Here is a 10,084-nt window from a genome sequence, read left to right as displayed (position 1 = left end):
TTGAGAGTAGATTTGAACAATTTCAAACATATGAGAATATTTTTGGTTTTTTATATGATTTAAAAATATTAAAATCATTAGATGAGAATAATTTGAAACAAAAATGTTTGACACTTGAGAATATTTTAAAATGTGGAACACATTCAGATATTAATGGTTTTGATTTATTTTCAGAATTGAGAATTTTAAAAAGTTTGGAAGAAATGAGTACACCAATTGAAACATTGAACTTTATAAAAAAGGTAGATTGTTTTTCAAATACATTTATTGCTTATAGAATTTTATTAACGATACCTGTGACAGTAGCTTCTGCAGAAAGAAGTTTTTCAAAACTTAAACTTATAAAAAATTATTTGCGATCAACTATGTCACAAGATAGATTGAATGAATTGACTATATTATCAATAGAAAAAGAAATACTTGAAAATCTTAAATATAAAACTTTAATTAGTGATTTTGCATCCCAAAAAGTTAGAAAAATTAATTTTAAAAAAAATAAAAATTAAAAAAAATATTAAGGGTCTTTGATTAAATCATTCGCCTAGGGTCCCATATTGTGAAGAGCCGGCCTTGAATACTGAATTAGTTTACCCAAGCAAATCTCGGTACTCTTGTTGAATCAAGTAGCGAAATTATGTCAGTGTCATTAATAATTTTCCTGAACATTGTATTATTTAATATATTATTTTAAAATAAAAATAAAACGGGGAAAAAAACTCAAAAATTCTGTAAGGGCAGATTATTATTATTAAAACAACCAAACAAGGTACGAAAACAACAGAAAGGGAATGATTAAGCACAACTAAAAGCGGTAGACTCGCACACGTGGAGCCTCAAGAGGACCTAACGCTAACGCCCCCCTTATTCTCTCGCCATACGCTATTGGAAGCATCGTACGTTCCAAACTCCCTCGTTCGCATCTGCCTCACTGCACCCTGCAACACAGTAACATATCACAAGAAAATAAGAAATAAGCTTTACCTTTTTTTAATAATTTCTATTATTTCTATTTTGGGTAAAAAATCTTCGTGGACTAACTCATGCAGGCAGCATTCTGCATGATTAACGATTTTTTTACACTCTTTGGAGAATAATTATATGGCACGTGATGTGGTTCTATCACGTGACCATTTTAATTTCTTAAGAATAATTAAAATCCCAATTTTTTTTTTCTTTTTTGTTAACTATTTATTATTATTATTATTATTATTATTATTAAGCACATACTTGCTGCAATCGGTGGAGGGGCTGATCTTGTAGGGTATGTTGACTCTGCAGGCGCCTGGAAGGCCGGCGGCTATGCTGTAGTTGATGCCGTTGATGGAGCTGGACGCCGATTTCAGGCAACCGCAGGCAGCCTTGCGGTCGCCGGGGGTCTTAGCGGCGCTATTGAGGGCCCGGACGCCATTGCAGCACGGCTGCGGCACCGGTCCTCCTTTCCTCAGGTAGTTGATGCAAGGCGCCAGTTTGCTGGTGACCAAACCGCACGTCACGGCGGCATCCGCCTCGGGCACGGTGCTCGCCACCACGAACACAGCCAGCGCCACGACGCATGCCACCTTCACAATCGCTCCGCCAGCCATGCTGCCTATTATGCGACAAATACGTCTTAGAGAGAAGCTATCGGGTGCAGTGGGTTTTTGTGTTCGTGCAGGTAATTGTGTTTGCTGGAATAGGCGTAGGGGCCGTGGGGTTTATGTAGAGAAAAATGTGTGAAGGGGAATGGCGAGTGTTAGGTGGCAGTTGGGTTGAATTTACTTCATTGCAGCTTTTGCTTTAACTTCTTTCGCTTTCAGTAAGACGTAGCCTAGCTGCAGTTTGATCTATCTTTCGCCGCAGATTAGGTAAAATTATTGTATTTGACATGCAGTGGGGGCTAGCTAGCTTCCTAGGTGCGTGGCTATAGATCTCAATTCGGCAGGCTACCTTCAGCGAGAACCCAGAAACAACCTCAATTAATGGCAGGTGGAGAAGTCTGAAATGCGGTAGGGGAGAAGTGTTTTAAAGCTTGGAGTTTTTTCCCATTTTAACTTTTTCTTTTTTAAATATATTAAATAATACCTTTTTCGAAAAAATATTTCCCAGTATAACCCTGACGTAATCTCGCTACTTGGAGTAGCGAGATTTAAACAAATCTTGTTACTTGGAGTAGCGAGATTTAAGCAAATCTCGCTATTTGAAGTAGCGAGATTTGCCCCGTGTCATTTTCATAAAAAATATATTATTTAAAAAAATAATAAATGGGAAAATAAGTTATTTTGCATAATAAATTATTTCTCGATTTATTACGCAGAAAAATTTATTACGTAGAATAATTTTTTAAAATATATATTTTCATATTAAATGTAAAGATAAATAAATATTTTTTGAACAAATCTCAAAATTTTAAAATATATATTTTTATATTTTTCACTAAATCTTAAAAGCACTATCTTCTGTTTAAAATTTTAAATTAAAGCGATTCACATATTATTTTGGATACTACAATTTTATTTTTAAAAAATGTTAACAAATGATCTTAGTTTGAAGTCTTGTTAATAATTAGGCGAAATTATATTTAATAAATAATAAATTAACAAAATATAAAGAGAATTATTTAGAATTTGAAATGATTTTTATTTACCGTCCCGCGACAAATCCCCAAAATTGTTACCGGTTTTCTCTCCTCTCCAGAAAATCGTCACCGATCTTTCTCCTTTCTCAGTCAAAAATCTATTTTTTTTAATTTATTTTATTTATTATATTTTCTGGGTATTTACACCTAACTTTATACCTTTGTTATATGTATATTCAAAATATTTTTTTTAAAAAGCTAAATTTTTATAACTTTTTAAAATTTTAAATATTAGAAAATAAAAAATATCTTCCACAACTAAGCAAGTCTTTAACATTTTTTTTTCTCGTCTCTTATAATAAAAATAATCCATCTTTACTTTGAATAATAAATGTATACATAATTATCATATCTTAATCTTCTCTCAATTTTTTTATTAATTGAACAAAACAATAAGTGGAAACACCTAAGAAGTAGTTTTAGAAAGAGTATCCTACATAATTAGAATTCACAAATAAATACATTAATTACACAAATCTTTGACTTAAGAATATTTAACCTCAAAAAAAGGCAACACACTTTTTTTTTTCCTTAAAACAAAATCAACTTTTTACTTTGATTTTTTCTATTCATCGATCATAAAAAATCAGTTAATAATTAAAATAAAAAATTATATTTAGGAATTTGAATTCGAGAGTCAAATTTAAATTTTGGTAAAATTATAAAAAAAAATATTTATTTTTTGTACAAATACATAAAAATCATATTCATAATTTAAATTTCAAACTCTAAATATATATTATTATTTTTAAATATTTTTTAAAAATAAATAATATTTTTGAACGTTATATTTTCTATCCCTTTAACAAACTCTCAGTGTATATATATATATATATATATATATATATATATATATATATATGTTGTGTCAATAATATTTGTTGTGTCAAACTCTAAATAATATTTATTGTGTCAATATACATACATATATATATATATATATATATATATATTAATTTCAGGTACAATTAAAATGGATAATTTAAAATAAAGTTTAAATTTTCAATTTATTATACAATAAATTCTTTTAATATATATTTTTTAAAAATGATAAATCAGGAAATAAATTATTCTACGTAATAAATTATTTCCTGATTTATTACGCAGAATAATTTATTTCCCGAATTTTTATTTTTTAAAAAAATATAATTTTTTTATGAAAATGACACGTGACAAATCTCGCTACTTCAAATAGCGAGATTTGCTTAAATCTCGCTACTCCAAGTAGCGAGATTACGTCAGGGTTACTCTGGGAAATATTTTCCCAGAAAAGGTATTATTTAATATATTTAAAAAAAAAAAAGGATAAAATGGGAAAAAACTCAGTTTGGAGTTTTTTCCCATTTTAACTTTTTCTTTTTTAAATATATTAAATAATACATTTTTCGGGAAAATACCCACAAATGGATCTCAGCATGTTAAATGGCTTGGTAGATAATTGGGCGGTGTCCTGTGTATACCCGGAGCATGGAGCCGTGTAGGTCATCTAGTTAGTACCAGCTGGATGTTTGGGAGGTGAACTAATTAATTGATTGATTGAAAATACTTTCACCCAACACCGTTGGAATAGAATACCCACAAATTTAGTGTCTTGAATTTGATGGCAATACGTTTGGACAATATTTAATGTAATTTGAATACCCACGGATTTAGAGTCTTGAGTTTGATGATAATGCGCTAGGATAATATTTAATGTAATTTTATATTGATGTTTGTGCACATTTTTCATATAATTTTGGTAAAAAAAAATTATGCTCCGATGGTGGGAAAGGATGGAAATTGATCAAGGGGAGCGGTAGATCCATTGTTTGTGTAGATCTAAACAGAGGTTGTCAATCTTGCAATCAATGCACGTGATTGATGATGCAAATTATTCTTCAATTTGCACAACCTACGTAAAGATGCATGCGTCCTTTGATTTTCGAGAGCTGCTATGCAAAACAAAGATATATACATTGGTGATAGTTGTGCTATATTGCATGCCTCAATTAGAATAGATTGAGAGGGAAGTTATGAAACAAAATCCTTTATTCAAATCTGGTGCAAGGGGAGTCCGATCTCTTGGACTTAAAGTTCTAAATTGGTTTCCTATTTAATAAGGACATTGATTATGGGTCAGTACTAGTGTTGTATTACTCGATTATTGAACTCCATACGGATTGCTTGGCTATCAAAATAGATACGATACTTTAAATATTTTTCATCATGAAGGCATCTTGATTGCGGGGTTTTATGGAATGCCCATAGGGTTTTGCATCTTGATTGCGGGGTTTTATGGAATGCCCATAGGGTTTTTTTTTTTGTTTTTTTCTAAATAGTTAATATCATTAAATAGTGGAGTATTCAAGCAAGATGCTTGGATTCTTCAAAAAGGACAACAAATGATGGCGAGGTTTTAGTCACGCTCCCAAATAAGTGAAAATACAAGAGAACTCCTCACAATCTAAAGACGGCAAAATGATATTGGACCTATACCAATGGAAGAGATTTGATAAATAATGGTCAAATACAATGGAGATTGTAGAGTAATTCTCCCTGAGGATTCTTCCATTTCTCTCTTTCCAAATTTCCCAACATATGGCTGCTAGAGCTGCTGCCTTCAATCTTCTAAGACATCCTTTAAGTTTTGAGAAGTTCCACGCTAAAAACATTGTTGTCAAGGTATTTGGCGTGACTACGTGATTAAGCATCTTCTCAGAGACCATAGCCCAGACCTGCTTGTTGAAATGACAATGTACAAAGAGATGATTGATCATTTCACATTCCTTTTTGCATAGGACACACATAGAAGCTAACATTCAGCCTCTTATTTGAATATTATAAGTGGCGAGAATCCAGTTATTAGTTGAAAGCTAACAAAAAATGCTCACTTTTGAGGAGATGATTGAGTTCCACAACTGATTATAGGTGTAACACCCCGAACCCGCCAAGTGGGGCCCATGGTGTTATGTGTTCCATTCACCTATCTCTGATACCATAAATATCATCCATGCAGTGGAATATAATTAAGCATCCTTAAATAAAATATCAGAGTACTAATTTATATAACTCAAAAAGATGTATAATTCTATCCATATTACATAATTAGAAAATAAAATAAACAAAATACATTTGAGTTCTACAACCACTCACTCTAAGCTATACTATCAGTCAACTTTGGAGCTCACTAGGCTCGATTATGAGACGGTCTTGAAAAATAAGTTGTATAATGGGGTGAGACACCTCTCAGTAAGGATGGATAAATTATCATTAGTGTGTGGCTAATGACTTTAGTGTATACAAAATATAACCATTTGTTAATCAACAACAACAACTGTTAAGACACTTATAGAGTGTATTCACACATGCAACATCTTTTATAAGCGAGAGTTCCCGAGGATTGGGGAGATTACACGCCCATACATGTAACGTCCATTTGCTCCGATACCTTATGTAACCTTACCCATTTAGTTTGGGTTTGACTACAACTGATACCTATCAGGGCACTCGCCTTACTCAGCAAGCTCTTGGGCGGAGAGTTTACTTCGCCCCAACCACACGTAATACCACATTATAAATTACATTTAATATTTTTCTATAAATAACTTTTATATGCAAACTATAACTCACGCCTATATGAATATTATACTATAAGCTATTAATACTTTTACAATTATAAGTTGTGTACCGTAAATACTTTGTAACTATATTTTGTGAATTGTAATATCTGGAATACTCTGCTTTGTTCTACTTTGTTTTCATATTCTCTGTTTTCATATACTCTACTCTGTTATACTCTGGTTAAATATACAAATATGAATATAAGAACTTACTCCCGAATGGATAAATGACATGCTTCCCCCATGACGGGTTGTGCGGCCTATAGGCTCGACTTAACCCTGATCAACCTGCCACCAGGCTAAGTCAACTATAATATTGTATGTCTGCTAGTATGAATGACCATCCCATAACTGGTCTAGATTCTAGGTGGGAACTCTACACTTCACTGTCCCGCTCGACTATTCAATACCAACACTCTCCCCGAGACGTGTGTTTGCACTAAGCTCTTCATTATTGTAGCTATGGTATCGAGTGTTCTATGGTCCATCAGAGTTCTTAAACCATACATTGCAATTTAACAATAATAATACTCTATACTTTACTTTCTTTTCCACAGTTCCAAAAATAGTATAATACCCACACATTTCAGTATATCAATATATCATTCTATAAACTCATAACTTTAATAAAACAATAATAATCTTTCTCATGCCACACGATTTGGGTGTTTCTTATAAATATATAAATTACTGAAAAACCAGTCGTTCTATTTTCAATATCTGTTTTACTGAGAATGCCAGTTTAATTATCTCCACCATTTATTTAACTCAAAATATGTATTTAAAGGGAAAACATAGATAACCAACCCTACTTACTTTAATTCTTTAAAAAATATGTATAATAAATCAAACCAATAATTTTAACCGATTAAATCATTCAGAAAATCTATTACAATAATCCAAAAATCAAATACTTTAATTCAATCGGTTCAACTTTAAAATAACAATTATTATGAAATCCCTAGGCTCACAAACACCAATTTAATTAACTCATAATAATAATAATAATAATAATAATAATAATAATAATAATAATAATAATAATCCAAAATCAAATTTCGATATGCCAGAATATTTAGAAAAACGTGTATATAATTCTTGTAATCTCATATTACAATTTAATCGGTTATGTAAGAACTCGACCCATGATATATGGAATAAATAAATAAGAAAAGGGTAAAATAGTAAATTGAGCAGGCTTCGTCGACGAAGACCCTTCAATTGTTCGACGACGAAATGTAGGTGCTCGTCAACGAGGAGAAGCCGAGAGGTTTCGGGAAATTCGAAAACCTTAGGCTCGTTGATGAGGCCACCACTACGTCAATGAACTATCTACGTTGACTCATCGACGAAGATGCCGCCTCGTCGACTCTTTGTCGACAAGGTTGGTGGAGTCAAAGGTGTTATAAATATCTTTTTCCATTACTTCATGGCTAAGATATCAAAACTCTCTCTCTCTCTCTCTCTCTCTCTAGATTTCTTCGCCGTACATTGCTAGAATCGATGATCCGGCGTTACTACGAGGATTAGGGAAGGATTCTCTTTGAGATTTTTGGAACTGATCTTTGTTTTGAACGTTTTCGGGATTTAACCCAAAATCGAGGTAAGACTCGATTTTCATTTCCGTTTTGGTAGTTCTGTAGAGAATGGAATTGTAAGTATGTTTTGTACTGTGGTTTATAGGTTTTGGGAACTCGGTTCGCTGTTTAGGAGCCGTAGAGTTTGGGTTTGGATTTTTTGGGGAAAGGTAAGGGAATTTTGTTTATATCGATTATTTTCAAAATTGGATTCGGTAGAACTATGGTTCAGGGTCTTGCATGTGTTTTGACTACTTATTTGGGGAAATCTAACGGGTAAAATTATGGGATTTTCATGTTACAGTTTTGAGAAAAAGGGGGCATTGGGTTGCATCTCTGGTTCATTGGGAAAATCGTGGATATATTGTGTTATATATATATGTGTTATGGAGATGGTCGTGCGTTGACTTGTTTAAACTGTATTTTTGAAAAATCATGATTTTGAGATTACCAAATGAGTGTGGAATGAATTGTTATATCAACATGCATGAGTTGTGTTTTGATGAAATGAGATACAAACGGGGTTCCGAATTGTTCCAGGCTTTGATGTCTAGATTTTGTCGAAGAGTGCGCAATACCACTAAATCAATCGATTTTTACTGAAGGGTGTGAAAATGCCAGATCTGCTTCGATTCAACGCTGTGGGGCTTAGGCTATCTCGAGTTACTGGGGGCACCGACTTTTACCGAAGGGTGTGAAATACCACCAGACAGTCCGGCTTAGGCTGAAGGGTGTGACGACACCAGATCGTATTGCTTTGTATCATTGGTATACTGAAACTGTTTTGTGAAAATACTGGAATTGTATTGAGCTGTGTATCTTTTATGTCATGATAACACTCATATGCCACACACCAATATAACTTGATTCTTCCTTACTAAGAGGTGTCTTATCCTTATCGTACGTACATATTTTGAGGTCCTTCGAGTAATCGAAACTAGCGTCCTAGCTTGTGTTAGGAGCGTAGTGGTTGGTGTACTGCGTGAAGTACCTGTGTAAGTACTAGGACTATATTGGGTTGTCATTTTGGGTTTTGACTGATGCCCGGGTTTATGTTTTGTATTATGGAGCTTAGACTCTTTTTGTATAGACTCTGGTATGATACAATGTATGTATAGAAAAAAATATTTTTTGCTTTGTATATGTCATGTATGTGAATGTGTATAGGGTGTGCGAGAACCCCACGGGGTCGGACCCTCATTCATTATTGTATCATTGGTGTTTTGTATGATACAGGGACATATTAGGTTACTAACTCACCCCTAGGTCCCATTACCAGGTTTGGGGTGTGACAACTTGGTATCAGAGCTAACTAGGTTATTAGGTCTTGTAGACTTGGTTAGGTGTAGCTATATGTACATACTAGAGTATAGGATGTAGGAAATGGGTAGAATAGGTTAAAGGTTATTTTGTTGCTAGATAGGAACTCGTTGGTGGTGTTCTGTGTTTTTTTTAGAATGACGATTTCAGTGAAATCACGGCAAACCATTGATGATTTTCGTGTCAGTGTGATAGGGCATACCTACACTTGTGAGATGGTAGTTAACATGATTAGTTGTAAATGATTGCGTTAACTGTACATGACATAGGAGTGCTAATAGATTCCTATTGTATTTTCAAAATGGAGCCCAAGGATAAAAACTTGGAAAGTGGCTTCGAAGAGACTTCGAGAGATGAGTCTCCTTCTGTGCCTCAAGGGTTGACGAGGCAAGTTATGCGGGAGATTGGGCGGAGTGTTAGGAGACGCAAATGCTCTCCTACTGTTGCGGGGTGTACCATTGAGAGGCTCACACATATGCACCCTCTGACGTTTTTAGGAGGACCCGATTTGGTGATAATGAAGGACAAGGTCAAGAAGACCTAGAGGATTCTGGAGGTTCTACACTACACAGATAAGTAGAGAGTCCTCTACGCTACCTTCCAGCTATCTGGTGAAGCGGGGCGATGGTGGACTGCGGTGAGTCTGCTAGAGAAGTAGAGATCCGGTCCTGCAGATATGACATGGAGCCGATTAAAGGAAGTGTTCTTTGAGAGATACTTCTCGGCCTCCACACGTGATGTAAAGTCGGATGAGTTCTCTGCTCTGACATAGGGAGATATAACGGTGCAGGGGTATGCTTCTCGGTATATAGAGCTATCTCGTTTCGAACCGTGTTTGATCTCGAACGAGTAGGAGAAGACTCGGAGGTTCGAGAAGGGCCTAAGGAAGGACATCTGCATATTAGTGGGTATGCTTCAGATCCGTGAATTTTCGATTTTGGTGGATAAGGCCACTATGATCGAGACCGGAATTT

The 10,084-nt window shown here is 34.2% G+C and overlaps 1 protein-coding gene across 1 annotated transcript; it reads right to left on the bottom strand.

Moving 5' to 3' along the window:
* Positions 1-724: 724 nt before the first annotated feature.
* On the bottom strand, positions 725-1,793 carry LOC131160544 (non-specific lipid-transfer protein 1-like). The gene is made up of 2 exons (XM_058116343.1): positions 1,228-1,793; positions 725-935 (listed from the first exon to the last, which is right to left on the bottom strand). Exons 1-2 carry the CDS (start codon positions 1,581-1,583, stop codon positions 926-928), a joined length of 366 nt encoding a protein of 121 aa, XP_057972326.1. The 5' UTR covers positions 1,584-1,793; the 3' UTR covers positions 725-925.
* Positions 1,794-10,084: the final 8,291 nt, after the last annotated feature.

Source organism: Malania oleifera, chromosome 7 (assembly GCF_029873635.1).
Source record: "Malania oleifera isolate guangnan ecotype guangnan chromosome 7, ASM2987363v1, whole genome shotgun sequence".
NCBI lineage: Eukaryota > Viridiplantae > Streptophyta > Magnoliopsida > Santalales > Ximeniaceae > Malania > Malania oleifera.
The sequence above is the reverse complement of the archived record's forward strand: the minus strand, read 5'-3'. Positions and strand labels throughout refer to the sequence as shown.